A 25,431-nucleotide genomic window follows, 5' to 3' on the forward strand; every position below is an offset into this window, starting at 1 on the left:
TGTATAAGTTGAATACAGAAATATTTCCAGTATGTACATAATTGGGGGTATTTTCCTCCCACACTGAACACTTATACCTCTTGCCATCAAAAATACTTTTTCACTTTGTAAATAAAACGAAGCATGGGTGAGGTGGGGAATTCCATCCTGGCTTCCCCTGGCTATGGGGATAGATTCAGCTTTGAAGGTCTCCAGGCCCACCCCCGCCTCGAGGCTCCCCGGTCGCCTCCCTAGAAGTCTGGGAGAACTACAAATAGCTAACAGGGGCGACCCCTTTAGCCCACCTCAGAGGTCCAAGTCTTGTTAGCCCAGAAGGTAACGCCGCTAGCTCTCGGAGCAGGACCGAGTTACGGAATTCTCGCCCTTTTCCGCTCAGCGAGGGGAAGGCTCTCTCTCTCCCACCCGTCTTCGGTTCCTTCAGACAGTCATGCCCTAGCGGAGCGTCCTCTGCTCCCCGCGCTCCCCTGGGAGAACGCCGCGCTCCCTCTCTTTGCTCCAAAGACCCAGAAGCTGGTTTAGGAAAAACTGCAGCCGCGTTTCCCAGCGAGGGTGAGTCATTTCCGGTCACAGACTCCCTCCCCCGGAAGTAAGGCCTGATGTAAACAAGGGAGTGGGACGTAAAGGCCCGGGAGGTCAGAAAGCCGGGCCTCGGGCTGCACCGAGAGCTTGGGCCAGGATCGGGAACGTGCAGAGGTCAGTTCAGTGCAGGCGGCAGGGAGCTGGGGCATGGTCCAAGAATTGGTTGCGGTCTGGGGGACGGAGGGGTCTTTTGAGCAAGGGTCTTGGTGGATGGGGGGGTATCTAGGACAGGGATCTTGAATAGGTGCTGGCACTGGAAGGAGTATGAGGGTGGTCTTGGACATCAGTGGTGTTAGCGATGTGTGAGGCATCCCTGGGCAGGGTTCCTGGGTGGCAAGTGTCTTTTAATGGGGGTCCCAAAAAAGGGATCTTGGAAGGTGGGGCTGTCTAAAGAATGGGTCTTTGGGGGTGAGGCGGTCTGGTGGAGGTGGTACAGGGGGTAAGGGAGGACATTTGGAGAGTGGGAAGGGGTGTGCCTGGGCAAAGGTTTTGGGGAATATTAGGGGGGGTCCAGGGCAGGTGTCTTGCGGGGGAGGGATTGAGTTGTCCCAGGTAGGGGTTTTGGGAAGTGTGTGTCCTGGGCAAGGGTTTTGAGGGGTTGGGGTGCCCTGGAGCAGGGTCTTGGGGAGACGATAGGGGGTCTGTAGGAGGAACCTTAGGGGGATGCAATTCCCGGGGGTACGTCCAAGCCAACCCATGTCAGAGTCAGGGACAGCAGAACACATGGAAGTGTATGTCCCAGGGGTGGGGGATTTGGAGTGACAAGGGAATCCTGAGGTAGGGTCTTTAGGGCATACAGGGGTCTGGGGGAAGGTCCAGGTTGTCCATGGTTGGACAGAAGTTAGCATGTCATGAGAAGGGGTTGTGTGGAGGTGGGAGTGGGATCCTGAAGGGATTTCGGGAAGCCTGTGAGGAAGGAAGGTGTGAGAGAGCTCTGGAGTGGTAGAATAGGTTGGAGTAGAAGGACGTGGCGGGGGAGTTCCTGTGAGCAGTGGACCAACTGTAGCAGGTCTCAGGGCCAGGTCAGGGAGGTGCAGGAAGAAGTGGATGTTTGAGCCCCCTTTCCCCATTTATTGACAGGCAGACTTAGGTGCTGGGTCCAGGTGTAAAGGTGAGAAGTGGGTAGGGGGTGGTTCCAGGCCATGTTGGGCACTGGGGCCAGGATTGGCTGAGGGTAGAGAGGAGATATCATTAGGATACCCCATACCCCATTATCTCTTGATAAGCAGTCAGCCAGGGAGGGAGTAAGGAGGAGGTGAGGATGTCCAGGTCAGGGTAGGCCAAGAGAGCTGGAGTCAACCAAGTGTAAGAAGATGTGAATGTTCCTGTCCGTGCTCTTTGGGGCCTTGGGAGCTTAGAGTGGAGACCCTAGGATTCTCCCCCTGATTTTGTCTTCTTTGCAGTCCTGCTGGGGTTAGGTAGCAGAGTGGGAGGAGGAAGAAGAAATCAGTTGGGGACAGGAGTTCTAGGACTCAGAGAACAGACCCCAGGACTCTTCCCAACCCTACCCCCATTTTTGTCCAGGGAAGCAATCCTGGACCATGACTCAGCAGCCACTTCGAGGAGTGACCAGTCTGCGTTTCAACCAAGACCAAAGTGAGAGAGGCTTGTGCCTGTGCCCTTTTGGGAGGGAGGGAGGGAGAGAATGGCCAGAGGTGGGTGTTAAGCCCCTAGCTTCCCACCTGGACATCCTTTGAGGCAGCCCGGGTTCCTCCCATCCCCAGGCTGCTTTTGCTGCGCTATGGAGACAGGTGTGCGCATCTACAACGTGGAGCCATTGATGGAGAAGGGGCATCTGGGTGAGCTGTTGGTGGGGGAGAGGCAATGGGCAGAAGGGATGGGCTGGGCATTGGCACCCACCCCTACTGACACCCTGGTCCTTGTCCAGACCATGAGCAGGTGGGCAGCATGGGCCTGGTGGAAATGCTGCACCGCTCCAACCTGCTGGCCCTGGTGGGCGGTGGTAGCAGCCCCAAGTTCTCAGAGATCTCAGGTAAGTGTCCTCATCCGGTCCCACCCTTGGCCCAGATTCCCCGGAATCCTGGCCTCCCAGAGGCTCTGGCAAATGAAGGTGTCAGAGTAACTCAGAGTCACACAGTGAGGCCTACAGCTTACAAGTCCTGGATCTTATCGCTTGAGAAGCTTGGTGTTTTGTCTTCATTTAACAAACACTTGTTGAATGCCTCCTGTATGCCATGTCCTTACCTATGGAGCGCTTGCTGTGAGCCTGGTGCTGTTGTTACCACTTTACATGTATTAACTCATTTAATCCTCACAGTAACTCTGTGTGGTAGGAAGTATCATCATCCCCATTTTTGCAGATGAAGAAACTGAGGCCCAAAGAGGTTAAGTGATTTATCCAAGGTCACACAACTAATAGGTTTTAAAATCTTGGGGCTGCCTCCCTGGTCCTGGCTGGATAGTAAACCCCTTCGAGCCTCAGCTTCCTCATCTGTAAATGAGTATAACGGTTCTAGAACGTGTCTTCTCAGGAATCACATCTACAAGTGCTCGTGCTGTGTGAGGTCATATTGGGTGTTAGCAAAAGGTTAAGCAAGTGGGTTGAGGTCCCATGGGGAGTAGGGGTAGGTCTTGTGTCACCAGGGCTGCCCCTCACCCTAAACCTTGGCCCCGACAACACACCCACCTGCCCAGCAGTGCTGATCTGGGACGATGCCCGGGAGGGCAAGGACTCCAAGGACAAGCTGGTGCTGGAGTTCACCTTCACCAAGCCAGTGCTGGCTGTGCGCATGCGCCATGACAAGTGAGCCTGAGGTGGGCTGGGGGTGGGGGAGGTCGGAGGTGCCCACAGCAGGCTAGAGGGTTAGTCCTGCATGGGCACCCTGCCCTCCCCTCACGACCATCCTGTGTTGTGTGATGCCCACAGAATCGTGATCGTGCTGAAGAACCGCATCTATGTGTACTCCTTCCCCGACAATCCCCGAAAGCTGTTTGAGTTTGACACCCGGGACAACCCCAAGGGTGAGAGGACCCAGAGATGCAGGTGTAGTGGCAGGAGGCAGTGGATGGGGCAGAGGGGCAGAAATGAAGAGACAGAAAGGGGCACACAGAGGGTAACTGGGAAAGAGAGGCAGGGAGAGAGTCTATGCATAGAGACGCTCCAATGGGCTGAGATGCCCATACTCCCAGTCTATCCATTTTCCCATCCTTAGCCAGTTCTCTCTCTCTACTCTCGGCCCCGCCTCACCCCTGGCTACCTCAGATAGCAGAGCAGAAAGGCTCATTAAGGGCATTAGTGGGTATGCCAGGGATTCCTGGGTCTCCTGGGGCTGCCACAGCTGCATAGGGAGGCAGGGAATCTGCCTTGATGGTGGGGAGCACACCTGAGGGCAAGTCCCCTGTGGGTTCTGTGGGTAACATGTATCATGGAAGGTTGAAGTCCGGCCCTTATCCAGCTCTGTCCATCCTGGCCCCGACATCCTCTTTACCAGCCCCCCACCCCACCCTAGGGCTCTGTGACCTCTGCCCCAGCCTGGAGAAACAACTGCTAGTGTTCCCAGGACACAAGTGCGGGAGCCTGCAACTCGTGGTGAGCTGTCCAGTGGGCAGGGGTGGGTAGGTGGGCTGGCTCTCCCTGTGGACTCTTGGCAACTTACCCCCTTACCACCTACCCCAAGCCCAAACTGCTCCTTCTACCGTAGGACCTGGCAAGCACAAAGCCCGGCACCTCATCTGCTCCGTTTACCATCAATGCACATCAGAGCGACGTGGCCTGCGTGTCTCTGAACCAGCCAGGCACGGTAGTGGCCTCGGCCTCTCAGAAGGGCACCCTTATTCGCCTTTTTGACACGCAGTCCAAGGAGAAGCTGGTGGAGCTGCGCCGAGGCACTGACCCCGCCACCCTCTACTGGTGAGCACAGGGTATGCCTGGTGGGCTCCTGACCCCACACCACATGACACGTGGGCGTCACCGCTGGTCTGTCTTTCAGCATCAACTTCAGCCATGATTCTTCCTTCCTGTGTGCATCCAGTGATAAGGGCACAGTCCATATCTTTGCTCTCAAGGATACCCGCCTCAACCGCCGCTCAGCGTGAGTGCCTCCTGCCCCACCCTGCCTCACCCCCATCCCCCTGCCCATATATCACACCTGGGCTTAGCCAGTGTTGCCTGCAGGCTGGCTCGCGTGGGCAAGGTGGGGCCTATGATTGGGCAGTATGTGGACTCTCAGTGGAGCCTGGCGAGCTTCACCGTGCCTGCTGAGTCAGCCTGCATCTGTGCTTTCGGTCGCAACACTTCCAAGAATGTCAACTCTGTCATTGGTGAGTAGGAATAGCCATTGACTGGGGGGTACTACATGGGCGAAGGCCTACAAATTGGACCTGAAAGAATTTTAGGGCATGGGAGGCCTGAGGGAGCCAAACGGGTGGTTCACTTCCACCATCACTAAGGGAGATGGCACGTGGCAAAGACCTGGCGATAGACCCTGGGCCACGGGACACCTGAGAGGACTGGAGTGTGTGGCTTTGGCAGCAGCTAACCTTTTCCAATCCTCCCCCCTCCTCCAGCCATCTGTGTAGATGGGACCTTCCACAAATATGTCTTCACTCCCGATGGAAACTGCAACAGAGAGGCTTTCGATGTGTACCTTGACATCTGTGATGACGATGACTTTTAAGGACCCTGTGGGTTGTGCTAGGGACCTGCAGTGGCAGACTGCAAAGCCTGTGCGGGGGTGGGAGTGCTGTGGAAGTCACCAGCCAGCAAACATTAATGGAGCAGGTGCCCACTTTCCACTCTTAAGAGCAATGCCTAAACAGCTCAGTCGCCCCAAGCACTTCTTGATGACTATGTGCCCGCAGAGCCAGGCCAGGGACTCAGAGAGAGAGAGCAGCCCTCCTGGGGCTCCCAGCCTGGAGAAGACTGCTAGGGACCCAGAGTAGGTGCCCTAATCCAACCTGTGGGGATTTTTAAAAGACTTACCAGAAAGAGACGATCTCTGATATGATGAATATGAATAAAAGGCCCTTAATAGTATTTATGGCTGGACCTCGGGAGTGGGGCCTGGAGGAGATGAGGCTGAAAAAGCCCTGCGGGAGTTTCCCGGAAAGGTGTGAACCTCTTGGACCCTGACAGGAAGGAAGTGGGATCCTGCTCGGGTCCTTCTGACAGTCTCTGCGTGTCCTCTAATGTCTGGCCACTGTGTGCCAGAGCCGCCAACACCGCCCAGAACTGTCCCCGTGGCGCCACCTCCTGTGGGTGGACGGGAGTGACTCGCCCCGCGGCGGAGACTTAATTTCCCAGCGGCCCCTGCTACCTTACAGTTCCGGCGTGTTGTTGGTATTTTCGGTCACGTGTGCTGCTGCGCCTGCGCAGTCCACTAGGTCGTCAGGGTAGGGGTTGCAGGGCCCAGACTCCGTTTCCCGGTGTGCTCCACGGTGGCGCGGTGTAGAACGGGTGTTGTAGTCCGGCCGCTCCTCTGACTGGTCCAGCTACATCGACCGGCAGGATGTCGGAGGTGCGGCTGCCACCGTTACGCACCCTGGACGACTTCGTTCTGGGGTCGGCGCGTCTGGCGGCCCCGGATCCACGCGACCCGCAGCGATGGTGCCACCGCGTCATCAACAACCTTCTCTACTATCAAACCAACTACCTTATCTGCTTCGGCCTCGGTCTCGCTCTGGCCGGGTGAGGGAGGGAGGGAGGCGCAGGTTGGCCGGGGGCGCCCGCTGGGCATGGAGGGTGGACCCGCGGGATTTTTAGGGGGCTGCAAGACCTTGAAGGACGAATTCAGTAGGGTGTGAAACTGAAGGGGAAACTGGGAGACAGAAGGCCTGGAAGAGGAATCTGAAAGGGTTGGCCTTTGCAAAGGGTGGGTTTAGGGGCAGGTTGGGATGGGGGGGGGCGGCTGGAGTGGGTCCTGCGAGGGTAGGGGGAAGTGTGGACCTGAAGATAAGGAGGGCCCGAAAGTGGGACACGACTGTGCCTGAGGGGTGATGGGGCCAGATTAAGATGGCCTTGGAGGACTTACGACAAGGACAGGACGTGGTCAAGTTGAAGGGTGGACTTGTGCAGGATCTGGGCTTGGAGAGGGGCCTGGCTATAACTGGAATGCTCCAGGAGCAGGTACCTGTTGGGGAACTTGAGTCTAGAGGGAGGACCCGGGGATGGAAGGCCTGAGACCAGGGAGGGATGGAGAACCTGGAAGAGAGACTTGGTCAGGACTGGAAGTTAAGTGGCACTGAAAGCCTGGAAGGGGTTCTAGTAATGATGGAGGGAGGAATCTATAGGAAATGGGAATCTGGAGGGGGAATTTGAAGGGAAGTCTGGAAGGGACTCTGGGCCTGGGGAGAGGGAAATGTATGGAAACTGAAGCACTGGAAGAGGAATTTGCAAGGGCTGGGCCTTTGCAAAGAGTGGGTTTGGGGGCACGTTGGGATGGGGGGCCCGGCTGGAATGGGTCCTGCAGGGGTAAGGTCGGAAGGAAAGAGCAGGGAAAGGCTGTGAGCCCTCGGGCCTAGCGGGATGGGAGGGCCTGAAGCAGGAGATCTCAGGAAGATGGGACTGTAGGATTGACAAGAAAGAAATGAGGGTTCACAGGGGAGCCCAGGGCTCCTGGGAGTTGGAATCCCTGAAGGGTGGACCTGTTGGAGACAGGGCTGACGTTGAGTATTTGCCGGGCTGGAGAGACCGGAGCGGGGGCGGGGGGTGGGGGTGGGGGTGGGAACCAAAGCTCTTGGGGCACGGACTCTGGTGGACGGTGGTCTGGGAGGCACGGGGGCCAGGCGGCCCTCTCCCCGCCTGCCCGGCTATCTTAGTTCCATTGTCCCCGCAGGTACGTGCGCCCGCTGCACACCCTCCTAAGCGCGCTGGTAGTGGCGGTGGCCCTTGGCATGTTGGTGTGGGCGGCTGAGACTCGAGCAGTCGTGCGCCGCTGCCGTCGCAGCCACCCAGCCGCCTGCCTGGCTGCAGTGCTTGCCGTCGGCCTCCTCGTTCTCTGGGCCACGGGCGGCGCTTGCACCTTCCTGCTCAGCATCGCCGGGCCCATGCTTCGTGAGTCTCCACTACCCTGAGATGGCCGGGAAGACGGCCACCGCTCGCAAACGGCGCCAGGCCCGCCCTACCCTGGTTCCTGGGCTGAGAGGGGGCTGGGACACCCGGCGGGCAAGGCCACACCTCCTTTACAAAGCGCCTTCCCTGGCTTTGCTCCCCTCCCTGGGAACGCCCCTCTTACAACCGCCCTTCTGGGCGTCACTGCTAGTATGAAGTGCCTTCCACCGGCCACGTCCCCATTACTGGGCAGCCTCCCTGGCCACGCCCCTGTTGCGAAGCTTATTACTCCGCCACACTAGCAGGGTTCAGAGGCGTCCTGGCTACTGACCACGCCATTGGTCTGCCTGTGCTCCAGTTCCCTTCTCTGGGCCCCCATTAGCTAAAGGCTGATGTCCCATCCCACTGACCCCGCTCCTCTCGGTATTGCCCACAGTGATCCTGGTGCACGCGTCACTGCGCCTGCGCAACCTCAAGAACAAGATTGAGAACCAGATTGAGAGCATTGGTCTCAAGCGGACGCCAATGGGGTTGCTGCTGGAGGCGCTGGGACAAGAACAGGAGGCTGGATCCTAGGGCCCTGGGATCTGTACCCAAGACATGGAGAATGCCATCCCCACCCTGGCCCAGACCCAGAGCCCTTTCCTAGTCCTTAAAATAGGAGCACCTGCCCAGTTCAAAAAAAGGACAACTGCAACCCTTCCCCCAGGTCCCAAACGGATATTCCCTCATACCCAGCCCCCCAATTTAGGAAACCAGAGTCTCCCAGCCCTGAACTTGAGAACCAGAGACACCCACATCCAGCCCAAAACTGGGGCTTGGAGACCAGAGCATCCATGGCCAACCTCAAACTCTGGGCCCAGAGACACTACCCCCAAGCCTCAATCTGGGACCCACCTATCTCCCACGCTCAGCCCCAAAACTGGGGACTGGGACCAAGGCATTCTCAGATCTTGAACCCTGGACCAAGGCTTTTCCAGACCCCACCCCAGCTTTGAACCCAGGATCCAAGTGTTCTCAGCCCCCATCTGGGTGGAGGATTCAGGTATCCTGACCCAGTTGAACCCTTGGTCCCAGGTGACCCCAACACTCACCAGTCCCACTTGCCTCCCTCCAGCTCTGCTTAGGGATTCTGCCACTCCCCAGCCCACCCCCACAAAGTTCCACAGTGACAAGGACCAAGGGGTGGGATGGAGTGGGGTGGGGGTAGCCCTGACCAGGAATGGGGCATATATATCAGTGTTGCTACAACAATAAAGGCTGTTGCATTGCTCAAGCCAATTTGGGCCTCCTGGGTAAAGTCTGTGTGTTCCAACGGCCAGAAGTGACCTGCTTTTCAATTCTACTAGAGACTTTCTGAGTGGGTCCCTGTCAAATATGTGGGCTGAAGGAGGAGCTCTCAGTTCCTTTCCTGAACCTATTACCTCTAGGGTGGCATTAACACACAAGGGAGTTAAGGGCACGGAGTGTTTGCTGCCAGCATTTGTATTACTAAGGGCTCTTGGCTAGGAATCTGAGCACGGACAGGCCAAGAAGTTGCCCCACATCACAAAGCAAGTAAAACCAAAGCAGATGACATTATCACAGGCTGTTTCCATGGTGCTGTATTTTTTTTCTTGTAAAAATACATTATCTAGTCTTAGCTAAAGATGTGGGCCCCCAAGGCAAGGCAGACAGGGAAGCAATGCATGGGTTCAGTTTACACATTTATTATAGAAATCCCCTTCCAGTGTGGGTAGCGTCTTGGGCCCAGATCCATTAGTACAAAAAGAAAAGCTTTAACACTAGGTAAAGGGGGTAGGGGAACCCCCAGCTCCAGAAAGCCACAGACAGGTATCATAGAAAACACAGCTTGTGTGGATTTGTTTAAAAACTGGTGGATGGAAGGAAAGCCAAGGAAGGTGTGACATAACCCGTGGCGAGATGTCACTTGAGGATTTCATTGGCATCTACCAGACGCCAGGTTCCACCACCGCCACATCCCAGGACACAACACACCCAATGGTTCTGCCCTTTGGTCTTCCTGCGGGGCCTCCTGATTGGGGATAGTCAGGGCAGAGGAGGCTGCCGCCAAAGGCTGGGCCGTCTCACTGTGGGCAGAGGCAGCGGGCACAGACAGGCAGACAGGGACTGGGGCGCCTTCAGGCACCCTGGGGGAGGGAAAATGAACACAAGCCCCCCACCCAGACTTCATTCCTTCCAAATGTGGGCACCTCCCCAAGAAAAACTGCCCCAGTGGGGGGTGGCAGAGAGTTCTGTTCACACCGGAGTCCCCTGGCTGCCCCAAACTGGGCCCTGAGACCCTATATGGTCCGTTTTGTGGAGGGGGCTGCTGAATGGAACAGGCTGGTCATGGGGACAGGAATGAACCCAACCAGGACGAGATCACAGTTTCCTTTTTTATAAAACGTCTAGTGTTGAGGGAAGACAGTGAATACCTAGCTCACAACTGTAAACAGAAATGGAGGAAGGGGCTTGGAGTCCCCATTACATCATCCCCTCTCCTCTCTTTTAAGCTGGCGGAGGGGCCCCAGTCCCCAGCACAGCGTGAGAGGAGACACAGGGTGTCAGACACCTTCGTGGGCCCACAGGGAGCCAGGGGCCTTGGAAGATCACATTGGTGCCCCCCCAGGACCGAGAGCAGCCACACCCCAGGGCTCAGCGAGGTCAGCTGTGTGCTCCCCAGACTGAAGTCATACCCAGGCCAACAAGGGGCATATGAGAAGGGGTCAGACCAGTGTCCCCGGGGTCTGGGGGTCAGAACCGGAGGACTGCTCCCCCTCTAGCGTCAGGTCACTTAAACGAGCGCTCAGCTCCGGGGGGTACAGGAAGTCCGCGTAGTATCTTTAGAAGGGGTAGCAGGAATCCGGAGGACAGGGTGGGAAGACAGAGGAGAGAGGAAAAGACGGACAAGACACAGAAAGAGAGAGGAAAAGAGGCTCGTTAAAGAGGTGGAGGCAGGCACAGGACAGCACCCTTAGGCTCGCAAGCGTGGGGCGTGGTGAAAAGAGGAAGAAAAAGGCAAGGGGCGCAGGACGTCCCTTCCTCCCAGCACCCTAGTTTCAAGGCTCATTTTCAGCTGACATGCACTGGTTGTTCAGATATTAAAATTCTTGTATTAGCTTGGTGAAGAACTGCTGCTACCAGGACCCAAGATACCCCTCCACCGAGACCCCACGGACTAATGCGAGTCAGACAGGGCCCAGTGACCCCGGGCCAAGGCTGCAGCTACTTCTCTCGTGGTCCATGTCATTAGCTACCATGACTAGCTGGCTCCCTGGCCTGGACACCTTTGCCATCTGCCTCAAGAGACCCCTACCCATCAGTAAAAGCACCCCCCATACCTGCCGGAGACAGGGGGCGCCGTGAAACTCCTTGAGTGCGGGAGTGGCGCCTGGCTGGGGGCCCCATACAGCGCCTGGCCCACCTCATAGCAGCGGGCATGGAGGAAGGGCGGGTGCTGCGGGCCCATGTTGGGGAGCCCAGGCCGGCGCTGGGGCCCTGTGGCCAGTCCCGAGTTCCGGATGTACCAGTCCCGCAGCCCCTCCAGGGCAAGGTTCTTGTGGCCGCTGCGCTCACCAGCTGCGGGAATACGGGCGGGTGGGGGCATCCACAGCAGAGGGTTGGGATGCACCTCTGGGCCCTCAGCGGCCTCCAGGGGCAGGCCACAGGGCTTGGTGCGGGTGGCACGGCTGTGGGGGTCCTTGCTGCGGAGCAGGGGGCTGCTGCCGTCAGCTGCATACACAGGTGGTGGGCCTGGGAGCATGGCGAGGAGCCCATCCCGGCGGGAGAGGGGTCCTGGGACCTCAGCTGCGGGCAGCAGCTCCCCCCAGCCTGTCCCGCCGCCACCGCGGGGCAGGCCCCGGTCCAGAGAGTAGTCCAAGAGGAAGTCCCCACACACAGGCGGGAGCCGGGGGACCCCGCGGGAGGCAGGGGCGGCTGAGCTGGGCCGGGCAGCCCGGGGAGGGTCTGGGGGGCCAGCCGTGCGGGAGGAGAAGGCAGGAGTTGGTTGGGGGCGCTCATATAGCACCTCACTGCTCTTGCAGACTGGGGGACCAGCGGCAGGGGGAACCAGAGGCGCAGGCGGGGAGCCAGCTCCCCCACTAGCTGCCCGGTCCACCAGCAGGGCCTCGGAGCTATTGCTGCGGCGGGTGCGAGCTGCGAAGAGGGAGGCACGGTCGGAGACAGGGTCCGCCCGGGGGAAGCCCATCTGGGAGTCCTGGCTGCCGGACCACTGGCGAGAATGGAGGCCTTCAGGTCTGGGGGCGCAGAGGTGGGGGTGATGGGAGAAGGGTCAGAAATATCAGGGAGATGGGATGAGTGCCCTCCCTATCCTGCCTCTCTCTGAGCCTTCACTTCCACACCTCCAAAATGGGCCCAGGATTAGAAGCTGTGTGTATAAAGGTGAAAGGTAGTGGCATGTAAAGAGCAGCAGAGCTTCTGCCACGGACTGGGGATCAGAGGGGTTAAAAATGTACGGGGGTGCCTGGGACTGTTAGCTCCCAGGGAGATGTACGTGTGTGTAGGGCTCAAGAGGAAATGCTAGCAGGGGAGGGCGGAGGGCTCTTCCTAACACATCTGACCCCTCATCCCCTGCTAAGGTGCTTCTCAGGGCTCCCCGCCTCCTCTAACATGAGGTCTTAAACCTTAGGCCAGGAATTCGAGACCCTTCCTGAATTCTCTGTCCCATCATGTGTATGAACCACCCAAAACTATCATCCCAACAGCCACTATTCATAGAATGCAAGTGTCACAAGGATGGGGACTTTGCTTTGTTCACAGCCCGGAAAAAGTAGGCACTTAGTAAGTACATATTTGTTTAAGAAGTAGTAGAGTACCGTGGTTAAAAGCATGGACTCTTGAGTCAAACTTGCCTGGGTTCAAATACCAGGTCTTCAGTTTACTAGCAAGTTACTTAACCTCTCTGTGTCTCAGTTTCCTCATCTCTAAAATGGGAATAATAAGAGCACCTACCTCACAGGGATGTTGTGACAATTAAATGAGTTTGATACCAAGTAAAGCACTGATTCCTAGCAGATGGTAGGTACGCAGTACAAGTTAACCAGAACTCATTTATGCCTACAGTATCTTCCACAGGCAGATATTATTATCCCCATTTCACAAATGAGGAGACAAAGATTCAGAGAAGGGAAATGACTTGCCCAAAATGCACAGAAAAGCCCATTCTCAAACTTTGGTGCTTCTGCCCCAAATCCCCACCCCCTTCTCCACCAAGATAGCTCCTATTCACCTTTCAAGACCCAGCCTTTCTTTTCTGCTCTTTTTTTTGTCAATTAAAAAATTTTTATTTATAATGTGATATTACACATATACACACATGGCATATTCCAAAAGATATTTTACCTATATTTCTTTATCATGCAATAGGGTGCATTATGAACAAAAGTTCTGAAACAAAAATAAAATTCTTGCATTTTCATACAACCTACATAGACGATCAGAATAAAACTGATAGATTCAAAGCCCAGTCTTTCATGTCCCACACCCTTTGATAATGCTCTCCCCAACACGCCCAGTTATAACTACCGGTTCCCTCCTCTGGTCTTCAATCTCACCCTCAGAGTCCACTTACTTGCAGAGCTGGGGGCCAGCGCCCCGGGTGAGGACAGGGGTGGCAGGCACACTTCGCCCCTCAAAACTGGAGGCACTCCTGGGCAGCGAGCGTGTGGGGCTAGACAGAGACGAGCAGGCCCAGGTGGGGGTCCAGGTTAGAGACCGTACCTAGCAGCAGGCCCTCCTGCCAGCCCAGGCTCAGCTCCCACTCCTGGCTCCTGGGGAAGGAGGGGAGGGGCTCACCCTCACCTGGTGGGGCTGGCCACAGAGTTCCGCCGGCTCTTCAGATCCCCATAAAGATCCGACGGGGGTGGTTTCCACGGGGTTCGCCGCTCAGGGCTGCCCCCAGATACTGCCCGCAGCTGGTCCCAGGCCTTCGGTGGTGAAGGGCGCTCAGCCAGAGGGAAGCAGCCACGGGGCTCCTCTGGGTGGAAGGGAGGAAGTGGGGGAGAATTCAATGGGAGGGTGCCTGAAGGGTTGTGGGCTAAGGGCAGGGGCTAGGGAGGTAGGGAGGGGCAGACGGCTAAGCAGGTAGGACAGGCTGAGGAAGAGCTAAGGGATGAGGCAGGAACTGGGGCTGATGGGGTGGGGCGGGGGGACTGAAGCAAAGCAAAAGTGGGGGCTCCACAGGAGGATGGGTCATGGCTAAAGAGGAGCTGAAGAGGGAGGGTGGGGGCTATGCATCAAAAGATGGGCGGATTTGGGGGACAGGGGTCCTCACCATTATCATGGCTGGCCCCAGACTCTGAGAGGGAGCTGCTCTCCGAGTGCAGGACTACGTCCTCTACAGGTAAGAAGGGGACACCCCGGCCTATCAATGCAAGGTCTGGGCGCCATCCCCTTACACCACTGGGCCGTCTCCCCACAATCCCATACCCCTTCCAAGCATCCACCTGAACCTAAATCCAAGACCACCAGAGGCTTGGTCCCTCACTTTCCTGATGCCTATTCCCAAGGGCCCCACCCTTGCCCAGGAGCCAGTTTACACAATTCGTCTTACTGGTAGGGCCCCTTAAGTCCTGCCTACCTCCCACTTTTCACTGGCTGCTCACCCACTCCACCTCTACCATGTCCCTTAGCCAATGCCCACCTTCCCGCTTTCATCGGTGGGGTGACAGGGCCTGGCTCACCTTGGCTGAGCTGAGCGAGGCGCGTGCCCAGGCAGACTCCCTGGGCAGTGATAACTGCCCCAGTGGACAGCGGCAGGGGCTGGGGCATAGGGATCCCCGGGAGACCCAGGTGGGCCCGGACGTCCCCAAGCTGCTCCTCCAGCTCATGCAGCCTCCGCAAAGCATCTGCCTGGACCTGGCGCCGACGTCGGCGCTGCTCGGCGCTGAGCTCAGGGGCCAAGGCCAGGCGGCGGGCAGCTGCCGCAATCTGCTGTTGCACCGACACTTCGCGCTCCAGGGCCTCGAGCGCCAGCTCCTGCGGGGCCTACCCGGGAGGGTGGGACAGGACCAAATGTTGGAAAGGGAAATGGCCAAGCACCAGGACCAACTGGTGGCAGAGCCCAGCTACGCTGGAGGCGGGGCCTGCCCCTCCTGGGGGTGGCCTATTCTCCCTCTGGGGGCAGGGCCTGTGTGGATTAGGGCTGGGCCTCTTCGTCTTCCTGCGGCTGAGAGGCTTATCCTGACAGGGACCAGCATCCTCTCTCAGACCTGGAACCCACCTCCCTCAAGCTCCTTCCCTCCTCACCTTAGCCTCTCCTTCCCCTGGCTGCAACCCGCTCTCGGCTTCCTCCGGGCTCCTGTGCCACCCCCATGTTGCTCTGCACGCCCATCTGCTCACCTTGGCAGGGCACAAGGAGTGGTGTGCTGGATTGGGGTGCGGTGGAAGGTAGGTGCGGGCTGCAGGCGGCCGCCGGCGGACCAACTGGGGCCGTTCACCAGGCTCCAGTGGGCACTCGGGGGGCAGCTGGCCAGTCAGCTCCTGGGCGGGGGCAGGGGTCAGAGACTACCAAGGGTTAGTTGGGGAGATGTGGCAAAGCAGTAACGACCCCCGAAGGTACAGAAGTCTTACTGGGAGCCCAGCCCTGCTCAGCACCCATGCCTGTTATTTCTCTTCCTCCTCCCAATTCTCCACAAGGTGGGTGTGCAGCAGAGACTCTCAGCCCCTCGATGGCCCAAGTCCCCAGGGCAGTGGGCACGGGAGGCAGGGAGACCTGCTTTGGAATCCACATTTCATAGTTTTTATAAAGGTGACACCATCTGTACACCGCATATTATATGACATTCCATTCAGGGCCTGGGCTGCATGCTCTGAACTACATTATTATTTCTGGCAAACTGTGTGGACATTCACAGCAAGGGGGGGTCAATTGAAACTATAAATCACCCCATGTCAGTTCAGGTCAGGTTTCACTGCCAAGTTTTGGAACTAACTTGTTTTGTTTTGTTTCTGAGGTTTTTTGGATTCCAAATTGTTGATAGGGGATGGTGGCAAAATATCACCATATTTTATTGATTCTCAGACATGCAAGCTGAGCTTTGGGGAATCTACAGCTTGGACAAGTGGCTCAGCCATCACCACCGCAGTCTGCCTACCTCGTGCCTGCTCCTCACCCCCCACCGACACCCTTAGGGTCCGGCCCTCACCGCCTCCTGGAGACACACTTTTCGTAGCTCCTGAAGTTTCAGGCTCAGGGCCTCCTGCAGGGTCCGCTGACGGTCGAGCAGCCCCCGCAGACGCTCTGACTTCACCTGGGGGGCAGCCTCTCCAAACAGGGCAGCTGGACACAGAGGGAGCAAAGATCGGGGGGCAATCAGGGCAGCCTGCAGCAGCTGTGGGACCAGGGACCAACCCTTCCCCGGTGGGCAGGTGGTGACTCAGAGCAGGGGAGGGGAACCAGATACTAACCTGAGGCACTGAAGGTGGGAGAGCTGATCAGCTGACCTTTGACTTCCATCCTGGTGCTGTCAAGAGGCTGTGGCTGATGGCTGGACAAGGCCTAGCAGTGACGCACGGGAGCCACTGAGGAAGCACAGCCGGTGTGCACCGCCAACCTCCCCCTCTACCCAGGTTCCCACACCCCAGCTGGGAATAAGGGGTACCCTGACCCCGCCCACCTGCTTGGCCTGCCCTCTCAGAATCTGTGTCAATGTCAAGGCCCTGGTACCTTGGTTCCCTTCCCATTGAGTGGGAGCACAGCAAGTGGGGAGCTGGGCGGACTTACAATGCCTCCTCAGAGGCCCATGGGCCACAGTCAGGAGTCTTGCCTGGGAAGGGAGAATTAATGGTACAGATTCAACCAACTACAAGAACAGTGGGCATTTATTTAGCACCTGGGTGCCTGGAACAGTTACCTTCTATGCCACATTTAATCTTCACAACCACCCTGTGATGGCAGTTCTGTGATTATTATTACCCCCATTTTAGAGATGAGGAGAGTAGGACACAAAGAGATGAAATAACCTGCCCTTGGCTACAGATGTAGCCAGGCCCACCCCTCCGGTCCAACACTCCCCCTTACTAGAGGTGCTGAACCCCACCAATCCCTCGTAAGCTCACAGCCCATCAGGCCTCCAGGCCTTTGTGCAGGCTGCCGCTGCTGTCCGGAGCGCACTTTTCACCTCTCGCCACTCCAGCCCCTGGTTCTCTCTAACATTCTGGGGCTTCAGTGTCACTTCCAGAGGTGGACCCCCACATTATGTCCCCTCACAACTGCTGTGAAACAAGACTGTGTCTCCCTTGTATATTCAGGAGGACAGAAAATGTATCAGTATCTCTGGCACTCAGAACACTTCTGTGCACACATCAAGTGCTCAATGAAAATCTGCTGGGTGAATAAAAGAACGACTGTGGTCTGTGGGTCACTACTTGTCCCAACTCTATCCCGCGGCCCTGGTGCGGCAGGGAGAGCATTCACTTGGCCTCAGGACCCCTCTGGCCCCTCCCCGCACGCCAGCCTGTCCTTCACCTGGCACAGGGAAGTCAGCCTGCTGGGACTGGGAGTGGCAGAGCCCACAGATGCAGATAACAAGCTGACTGCCTCCTGCCTCCTCGTCTGCCCCCAGACACCCTGGCTGACCATGGAGCCGGCCTTGGCTGGCTGCCAGCCCTGCCCTCATCCCTTCCTCTGGAGTTTGCTCCCTCTGTCCCACAGCCTGCTCAGTCCCCAGCTGGGTAACCAGGTGACATCACCTCCCACCACCTGGCCTGACCTCGGTGGCAGGCGACTGGGAGGACCATGAGGCCAGAGAGGTCCCATCCCCACCTACCTCGCACTTTGTCACGACATGGTGGCCAGGTGTGAAGACCCAGGCAGCCATGGAGGAGTGGGTTCAAGCCCCTTCCCCATCTATGCATTGGGGGTGTGGCCAAGCTGCTAATAGGGTGCCACCAGCTTCTCGGCAGTCCTCCCACCCACCCCATGGGGTCTGTGCCCCTCCCACAAAGCAGGGGTTCCTTGTCCTCAACATCAGGGGCGGGGTCAGTCCCTAAAGCCTTTTGGCACATCCAGGCAGCAGCATGCGCTCTTCAGAGGTGCTCACATGCCCTCACCACCCCCCTCCAAGGTCTGACATTGCCCGGCATGGCAGGCTTTCCTTGAGGTCCCAGCTTAGCCTCCTCTGCCCCTCGGCTCCTGGGGTTCCTTCTTCCCCAGCCCCCATTTGGGTTTGAGGAACTCTAAACCTTCCTCCACCTCAACAGGAACCTCAACTCCTCCCCAGTGGGCCCGTTCACCAGGATTGGTCCCACATCCCACACTGGGATGCCTCGAGCCTTCCTTCCCTGGGAGCTCGTGGCATCCTGGAAGTCCACATGGGGTACAGGCAGGAACCTCGACTCCACCCTGTCAGCCTGACCTCGGGGACATAGCTAGGGCCTGAGTCATGGGGTCATCGGGCAGGGTCCACGCTCCACACCCCCAACACGCTCACACCCGTTCCCAAGTCTCTGCCTCTGCTCACCTACCCTCTGCGTATTGGCCTGGGGTCGTGGAACTGCCTGGTTCCCACCCAAAGATGGTGAGAAGGGGGAATCCCAGCAGTCCCCTCCCCAACACACGCCCACACCAGCCCCTGGGTCTCCCCACTGGTGACCCTGTGTCCCCGTCCCATCCCAGGATGGGCTACAGCAAGAGAGCTGCAGAGGGCACCCCCCCACACCCAGAGGCGGGCCCAGCAGGTTTTTCAGGTCTGCCCTTCTGACACCACAGCCGAGAAAGAAATTCCTGGCTGTGATGACTGTTTACAAGCAAGACACCTCACCTGGATGGCACCCCAACACCTCAGTGGGACCCCCATTTCCACATCCCGCCACCTTCGGAGCAAATACAAACTCCCAATGTCTGGGACTGTTCCCCACACCGCCCCAGAGGTCCTCCCCCACTGCCCTCACTCTAGGGGAACAGTGTGGAGGACCAGGCAGGTGCTGGGAAGTAGTTTCTCAACAGCCCAGTCTGGGCTTTCCTAGGGGGCTGGGCCCCAGGTTGAAGGAGGGCAGAGGCTACCCCTGCACGGGAGAAAGGGGGAGAGGAAGTAGCCGGGAGTAGAGAAGGGGGACGCTGGCTTCTCTTCTCCCCCATCCCTTCCCCTCGTCCACTTCCGGCAAGGAATCGGCTTCATGCCAGGAAAGGAAACTGGACATTTTAGGCTTCGCCCCTCTAGCCAGGCCCTCCTTCCTCGCTGTGCCTCTCACATAGACCTGGCTCTCTCCCACAGGGAACTCCAGCACACCCTGTGCCCTTCTCCCCCCACCCCTCGCCCCTGGGCCCATTGTTCCCAGGTGCTCACCAATGCCAGAGCAGAGAGGTGCTGTGGGGTGGCCTCAGGTATCTCAAAAAAATACAGTTGTCTCGACCAGGCCCTGCTCCGGCTGGTAGTGGCAATAAGTGGGTGAGCGCAGTGGCGGATGCCTAGGCCACCTCCCACTAGGCAATGGCCCAGCCTACCTGGCCAGGGACTGGGCTGGCCCATACCTTTTAACCCTTACCTGCCTGACACCAGGGCTCCGGCCACCCTTAGGAGCTGTCTTGGAGCCAAGTCCCCTCAGGGTGTCCAGCACGGCCAAGTAGAGAGCCTGGACCTCCCCCCTCACCCCATACACCTAACAGAGGACTGAGGAAGAAGGGCTAAGGGTCGTGGGAGCGGCGACTGCCTCTGGTGCTGTCCAAGTATCCAGATCAGACCCTGCCCACCCTCGGGTACTACCTGGGAGCCAAGGGATGGAGGTCTGGGGAGTTGTAAGCACAGGAGAGGACTTGGGGTACCTCGGGTGTGTGTCTCTTGGCAGCACTCCACGTTCCTGACACCCCTGCCCTTTCCTCCCAGGGCAAGGCAGAGGTGGGAGAAGGTCTTAGGGCAATTCCCACCCTCACTGGGGTGATAGTTTCCCAAGTTGGGACAGACAAGGTCCACTATTCTAAGGAGAGACCATGTCTCAGGACCCTACCACCTTCTGCAGCTTCAGAAGAAATCATCCTAGCAAACGGAAGAGACACACTGGTGGTTTAACCCCTCCTGACCCCTACAAACCTGGGAGGATGGCACAGACCCAGCTCCTCATAGCCAGCTTGGAGAGATGAAAGCTGGGGCTCGCAGAAGTGAAGAGGCCCGATTCTGATCACAGAGGCATGACAGCAGGTAGAATCAGAACTCAGGGGGCTGGGTCCTGGGTTGCAAGTTGACAGAGGCAACTCCTGCATGGGAGGAGGAGTGGGAAACGGGGCTCATGCTTCTTCACATCCAGGCTGGGTCTCCCCAGTTCCTCCCCCCAACCTCCTGGGGCATTTCTGGCCAGGAGTCAAGGAAATGGAGGGCTCTGAGTCTCTGCGATGTACTGTTAACCCCACACCACCACCTGGGCTTTGGGCCTGCCCCGGCACACACCACACATCTTGAGCTCCATTTGGGACCATCTGCTCTGTGACCTCAGGGCCCAAGCCCAACCCAGGCCCCGACAGCAGCCCACGCCAAGATGTGAAAGAGCAGAGTGAGGAAAGCTCCCTCTCCACTTGGCAGGTGGGCCAAGCCTGGAGAGGAACTTGCTCTGTATCAGCAACACCCAGTGTACCCCAGTGTACGTGTTACTGAGGCTTCCCGCCACCCTGCCCACCTTTCTTCCTGGGTGTGAGATTTCCGGCACGGGACCCAAAGGCCCCTTTCATCAGCCCCTTCTCCCTCCCTTCACTGCAGCAGCCACAAGGTGGGCAGCTGGGTGTTGGTGGGGAGTGTCCTCTCAGCCATGGTCTCTCCCACCTCTTGTGGGACACCAAGGAGGCTGGGAAGGGGGATGTTTATAAAATCAGAGCTGAATTCCCTGGTGGTCCAGTGGTTAGAACTCTGCACTTCCACTGCAGGGGGCACGGGTTCGATCCCTGGTCGGGGGACTAAGATCCTGCAAGCCGTGTGGCACGGCCAAAAAAAAAAAAAAAATCAGAGCCGAGAGGGACAAGTGTATCTGGCCAGCAATGCAGATTGAGTCTCAAGGCTTAGATTTCTGCATTTGGAAAATGGGTAAACAGTGCTAACAGAGCCAATGGAGGCCAAAGTAACTTTGGAAGACATTTCAAAGTGCAAGAAAACTCATACCACATCATTAACAACTGTTAATAACTACAATAATAAACTCAGGCAGAGGTGGGCTGGGGCGAGAGTAAGGAGGGAAGAGCAGGTAACTGGGTCTCTTGGGCCAGGCAAGGCGGAGTCACCCACACACATCATTGCCCTGGTCCACAGCTTTTAACAGTCTGGAAGACAGCCACCTCTAAGCCCCACCCCAGTGGGGACCTGAGCCTCCTGTGGCCTCCCATAGGGCTAGCAAGTGGTGGGTCTGAGATTCAACCCAGCTCTACCACTTCCAGGCTGTGTGACTGCTTGGACAAGTCACTCAACTTCTCTGTGCCTCAGTGCCTTCATCTGTAAAATGGGGGTGCTGACAGCAGTATAAAACTTACAGGGGGGTTGGGAGCATGACAGGAGCTAAGACATTCAAAGATTGTTTAGGACAGTGCCTGGCCCACGGTAAGTGCTCAATATATATATGTAATATGTCATACATAATTACAAGTATTCCTCCCAGTCCAAACTCAGGAATCAAATACACACACACACACACACACACACACACACACACACACTTTGAGACACAGCTGGTATCCCTCAGCCTCGAAACCCTCCCCACTTGCCGCCCAGATATAGAACCCTCCTTACTTGCCAAACCAGACATATTTGAAACAGAGCTGTTTTCCCTCATTATCCAACCTCTCCCTCCTCAACATCAAAAATGCAGGAACCAAATATATTCAGAAAAATTGTCTGAACTCTCACTATCCAAATACAGGAACTGAATGGATTTGGATACTTTTTTGAGATAGGACTGGTATCCCTCACTCTCTGAGCTTTCCTTACTCACCAGGCAAAATAGAGGAACCAAATACATTTATATAATGCGGTACCCTTACTATCCCAACTCTTGCCACTGGAGCACAGGAAAATGGATAGATTTGAATACATTTCTGAGTTAGAGCCATTATCCCTCGTTCTCTGAATTCTCCCTACTCACTCTGCAAAATGCAAAAACCAAATAACTTCAGATAACTTAATATCTTTCACTGTCTGAACTATCCAAACTCTCCCTCTCAGAACTTGTGTACCAAATATACTGGGACAGTGAGGGATGTGTGTGTTGTTATTAATAGGTTTGGATACCTGTTTGGGATAAATGAAACAGGTCTGATATTTCATTATTCAAACTCTCACTATTCTCTATGAGAAATACAGTAATAAAACATAATTGAATGACATGTTACTTCCTCACTATTCAAATTCTCCCTGTCTGTCCTCAAAATCAAGGTGATTCAGACAGTAAGAGAACTTCTTATTTTTCTTGTTGTTGTTATTGTCACTACTGGATGAGCCTGATTCTAACAGAGGCCCCCCAATACACAGACCTCCCCACAGAGGTAGGATGGACTCAGCATCAAGATGGACTCAGCATCAAGATTTGTACTGCTTACTGCTGACAGGAGGAGGATAAACTCCTGCCCCCATCCTACCCCTACCAAGCCCTGAAGCCTCTGGCCTAGGATGGACTTTTTTCCAGGCCAGGAAAGCAGGGATCACTGCACCTGGGACCAAGACCAGGAGATGGGGGTAACATGACCTAGAAGACTCACACATACCCCTGAGTCCCCCACCCCTACATGGGGCAGCCCCCAACCTAGCAAGGCTGGAAACATGACCCAGACCTCACAGACTCCCAGAGAGTCACTGAATAATTTAGGGTGTTCTTTCACACTTGGAGAGGGTAGGGGGCACAGGAAGAGTTCCATGCCCTCCTGGGGCAGGGAGAGAAATGCAAGCTCTGTGTGAGATCACTGGGTGGGGGAAATCACATGTGAAAACTCCCTCAGCCTCACGGGGCCCACAAGGCTGCTTGCTCTTGCTCATGCTAAGAGAAGCATTTGGGATGAATTTCAGAGATAATAGGTACAGTGGAACCTCCAAGTTCATGGTCACGGTATAATGGAACCCCTGTCCTTCTGGGCTCAGAGGAGATGGAAAGTGGGTGTTACAAAGGAGGGAGACCTGAACAGCGTGGAGGGGCATGGAAGGGGCAAAACAGGGGCCTGGGGTTGGGATAGAATGAAGACACAGGACAGGAAGGGGTATAAGGGACAAAACAGAATCAGAGTTGTAGGATGGAGGTCAAAAGATAAGACAGAGAAGAATCCAGGACACTGGCCAGGGGATAGGATGGACAAAGGCCAGAGAAAAAGTAGGGGACAGTAGGGGACAAAAGAGGAGGGCAGGGATCAGGATCTGTATAAAACGGTAGTCAGAAGACATGATGGGGGACAGGCCAAGACAGCGGTTCAAAGAAGAGGATAGGGAAAAGAGCAGGTTCAGGGTGGAGGTAAGGAACAGGAAAAGACCAGCACAGAATGAGGATAGGAACGAGGACAGTGATGGGCCAAGAGAAGACAAGGGAAAACGGCATAGGTTTGGGGGCAGGGACATGGCAGGAGGCAAGAGGGACAGTCTAAAGGTGGTGGGCCAGGATGGAGTTCAGGAGACAGGAGGGGGACCCGGGGGATAGTACTGGGTGGGGAGAAAGTACATAAGTCAGAGGTCAGGAATTGGGACAGACCTGGATCAGACCGGGGTTAGGGGTACAGGACATGACTGGAAGGGGTTCAGGGACTGGACAAGAGAATAGGCAGGTCAAGCATCAGGACAGAAACTGGGGAGATCAAGACAAGGCACGATGAGCTTCAGAGATGGAACAGGGTCAGGCAAGGATCTGGGGTCAGGTCAAGGATCCTGAGAACATAACTGGATGGGGTTTGGGGTCAGGACTGGATTTAGAGGTACAAAACAGGGGTTGAGGATCACACCAGGCCAAAACATGGTTAGGTCAGGGGTCAGACCAGAGCTCCTGGGGCCAAGACTGGCCGGGGTTCGAGGTTAAAAGAAGATGTAGCCAGGTAAGGCAGGGGTCGAGGGGGAGACCACGGGGTCAGAGGTCGGGGGTGCGCGAGCAGGTACATCGCCGGTCAGCGTTTCCGGGCCTTCACCCCGCCGTCTCCTCCCTTCCAACCCCAAGCGGGCGTTACTCACCGAGGGTCCTCGCCCCGCGGCATAGGCGGGGTCGGTGCAGGCCTGAAAGAGTGGTGGGAGCGCCCCTCCCTCGCTGCCCCCAGCTCGTTCCCGGGCTCTTGCCTACTCCCCTTCCGCGCCCTGCCCGTGGGCCGCGTTCGGCCGTGCGACTATTAACCCTGGGGGCCAGACGGGGGGCGCGGGGAGGGTGGGAGGGTAGCAGCTGCTCGGCCGAGGGCAGTGGACCCCGGCCCCCCACCTTCAACTCAGGTCTGTCCGTTCCCAGTGGCACCGCCACCTCCGCCGCTGAGCGCGAGCCTGGAGGGGCGGGGTGGGGGGGGGGGAAGAGACAGGGGGCGGGGCGCGAGACCACAGCAGCGGCGGAGACCAAGTGCGCAGGCGCCAGTTCGGGTCTTCGTGGGTTTTTTTTTTTTTTCTTTTCTTTTCTTTTCTTTTCTTTTTTTTTTTTTTTTTCTTTTTCCCCTGCCCTGGGAGCGCCAGGAGCGAACCAGTTCGGAGCGCTTGCGCACACGCTTTCTCGAGGGCCGTGGAGCTGTCCCCTACCGAGGCCACGCCCCCTCAGTGATCAGACAAGCGCCCCTCACCCCAATTCACCCCGCAACAAGCACCCAAGAATTACCCACAGACTGCCTTCTATCAGCCACCACCACACTTCTAAATTCCCCCAACTACCCTCCCGTGCCCCAAATGCACTCCAAACCACACTCCATCATCTCCCAAATTGTATCCCCAAACTATTGTCCATTGATCCCAAAGCAGTACCCCCAATCTGCCTTCCTTGGTCACCCAAGCTGTACAAATAAGCTACCCTCCAATACTCCCAAGTTGTTCCCCCAAACTATCTACAATCAGCCCTGAAACTGTTAACCTCCGAAGAGCACTTCCAAATCACCCTCCCTCTACCCCCAATATGCACCCAAAACACCCTCCATGACCCTAAACCGCTCTCCATGTACCGTCCTAATCATACTCTATTGATCCCCAAATGGCACTAAAGAGCCCTCAACACCACCCCAAACATTCTCAACTACCTTTGGAGTGGCCCCCACCTGCACACCAGATCAATTCCAACAGTCACCTGCTCTAACTCCAAACCATGGTCCATGAACTCCCACCACCACCACCACCACCACCACCACCACCACCACCACCAAACCTTCCACTGACCAACCCCACTCCTGGCAAAACTCCCATGTACTCCTAACTACTAAAGGTGGATCCCCCCACTTCAAACTACCCTCCAACACCCTCTCCACCTCCAAACTACATTCCACTGATCCAAACTCCGACTCTCCAACAGTCCTCAACAAACCTCCATAACCACAAACTTTCTGTAGTTACCCCAGTTGAACCTCCAAATCATACTCCAGTGACCCCAAATGTGTCCCTCAAGCCCTCCAATGACTGGTTTTTTTTTTTTTTTTGCGGTACGCTGTGGCCTCTTCCGTTGAGGAGCACAGGCTCCAGGCACGCAGGCTCAGTGGCCATGGCTCACGGGCCCAGCCGCTCCGCCACATGTGGGATCCTCCCGGACCAGGGCACGAACCCATGTCCCCTGCATCGGCAGGCGGACTCTCAACCACTGCGTCACCAGGGAAGCCCCTTCCAATGACTCTTATCCACACCCTAAATCATTCTTCAGTGACTCTAATATATTACAAAGCATCCTCCAACAATCTTTTCTCTTTTTTTTTGCAGTTATTACAT

General features: G+C 56.6%; 3 protein-coding genes across 6 annotated transcripts; 2 read left to right on the plus strand and 1 right to left on the minus strand.

Moving 5' to 3' along the window:
* The first annotated feature begins 597 nt into the window (after nt 1–597).
* Nucleotides 598–5,824, plus strand: WDR45 (WD repeat domain 45). Of its 2 annotated transcripts, none has more exons than XM_060087600.1 (11): nt 598–693; nt 2,104–2,175; nt 2,304–2,378; nt 2,468–2,572; nt 3,235–3,343; nt 3,467–3,561; nt 4,050–4,129; nt 4,242–4,450; nt 4,530–4,631; nt 4,715–4,860; nt 5,107–5,824. In XM_060087600.1, the coding sequence occupies exons 2-11, from the start codon at nt 2,121–2,123 to the stop codon at nt 5,214–5,216; spliced, it is 1,086 nt and encodes a 361-aa protein (XP_059943583.1). In that variant the 5' UTR covers nt 598–693; nt 2,104–2,120; the 3' UTR covers nt 5,217–5,824. The 2 variants fall into 2 exon arrangements, with proteins under 2 accessions (XP_059943583.1, XP_059943584.1); XM_060087601.1 differs by having other exon boundaries at nt 3,238–3,343.
* Nucleotides 5,825–5,945: 121 nt separating this feature from the next.
* On the plus strand, nt 5,946–8,861 carry PRAF2 (PRA1 domain family member 2). Its single transcript, XM_060087603.1, has 3 exons — nt 5,946–6,226; nt 7,374–7,591; nt 8,025–8,861. Exons 1-3 carry the CDS (start codon nt 6,048–6,050, stop codon nt 8,162–8,164), a joined length of 537 nt encoding a protein of 178 aa, XP_059943586.1. The 5' UTR covers nt 5,946–6,047; the 3' UTR covers nt 8,165–8,861.
* A 422-nt stretch (nt 8,862–9,283) lies between these two features.
* Nucleotides 9,284–24,006, minus strand: CCDC120 (coiled-coil domain containing 120). 3 transcript variants are annotated; one of them, XM_060086880.1, is made up of 11 exons: nt 23,725–24,006; nt 19,639–19,802; nt 16,335–16,377; nt 16,019–16,109; nt 15,757–15,890; nt 14,951–15,091; nt 14,293–14,596; nt 13,884–13,946; nt 13,412–13,586; nt 13,182–13,280; nt 9,284–11,847 (listed from the first exon to the last, which is right to left on the minus strand). In XM_060086880.1, exons 4-11 carry the CDS (start codon nt 16,065–16,067, stop codon nt 10,911–10,913), a joined length of 1,902 nt encoding a protein of 633 aa, XP_059942863.1. In that variant the 5' UTR covers nt 16,068–16,109; nt 16,335–16,377; nt 19,639–19,802; nt 23,725–24,006; the 3' UTR covers nt 9,284–10,910. The 3 variants fall into 3 exon arrangements, with proteins under 3 accessions (XP_059942863.1, XP_059942862.1, XP_059942864.1); XM_060086879.1 differs by having other exon boundaries at nt 16,278–16,377; XM_060086881.1 differs by lacking the exons at nt 16,335–16,377; nt 19,639–19,802; nt 23,725–24,006 and having other exon boundaries at nt 9,284–10,432; nt 10,933–11,847; nt 16,019–16,105.
* Nucleotides 24,007–25,431: the final 1,425 nt, after the last annotated feature.

Source organism: Mesoplodon densirostris, chromosome X (assembly GCF_025265405.1).
Source record: "Mesoplodon densirostris isolate mMesDen1 chromosome X, mMesDen1 primary haplotype, whole genome shotgun sequence".
In the NCBI taxonomy this organism is placed as follows: domain Eukaryota; kingdom Metazoa; phylum Chordata; class Mammalia; order Artiodactyla; family Ziphiidae; genus Mesoplodon; species Mesoplodon densirostris.

Coding starts and splice junctions, on each gene's coding strand:
- PRAF2 (XM_060087603.1), top strand. CDS start 6,048: ATGTCGGAGGTGCGGCTGCCACCGTTACGCACCCTGGACGACTTCGTT. Junction 6,227..7,373: donor CTCGGTCTCGCTCTGGCCGG/GTGAGGGAGGGA, acceptor TTGTCCCCGCAG/GTACGTGCGCCCGCTGCACA. Junction 7,592..8,024: donor CATCGCCGGGCCCATGCTTC/GTGAGTCTCCAC, acceptor TATTGCCCACAG/TGATCCTGGTGCACGCGTCA.
- WDR45 (XM_060087600.1), top strand. CDS start 2,121: ATGACTCAGCAGCCACTTCGAGGAGTGACCAGTCTGCGTTTCAACCAA. Junction 2,379..2,467: donor GATGGAGAAGGGGCATCTGG/GTGAGCTGTTGG, acceptor GTCCTTGTCCAG/ACCATGAGCAGGTGGGCAGC. Junction 4,130..4,241: donor GCGGGAGCCTGCAACTCGTG/GTGAGCTGTCCA, acceptor CTTCTACCGTAG/GACCTGGCAAGCACAAAGCC.
- CCDC120 (XM_060086881.1), bottom strand. CDS start 16,067: ATGGAAGTCAAAGGTCAGCTGATCAGCTCTCCCACCTTCAGTGCCTCA. Junction 14,597..14,950: donor ACTCCTTGTGCCCTGCCAAG/GTGAGCAGATGG, acceptor CCTCCCGGGTAG/GCCCCGCAGGAGCTGGCGCT. Junction 13,587..13,883: donor TGGGGCCAGCCATGATAATG/GTGAGGACCCCT, acceptor CCTTCCACCCAG/AGGAGCCCCGTGGCTGCTTC.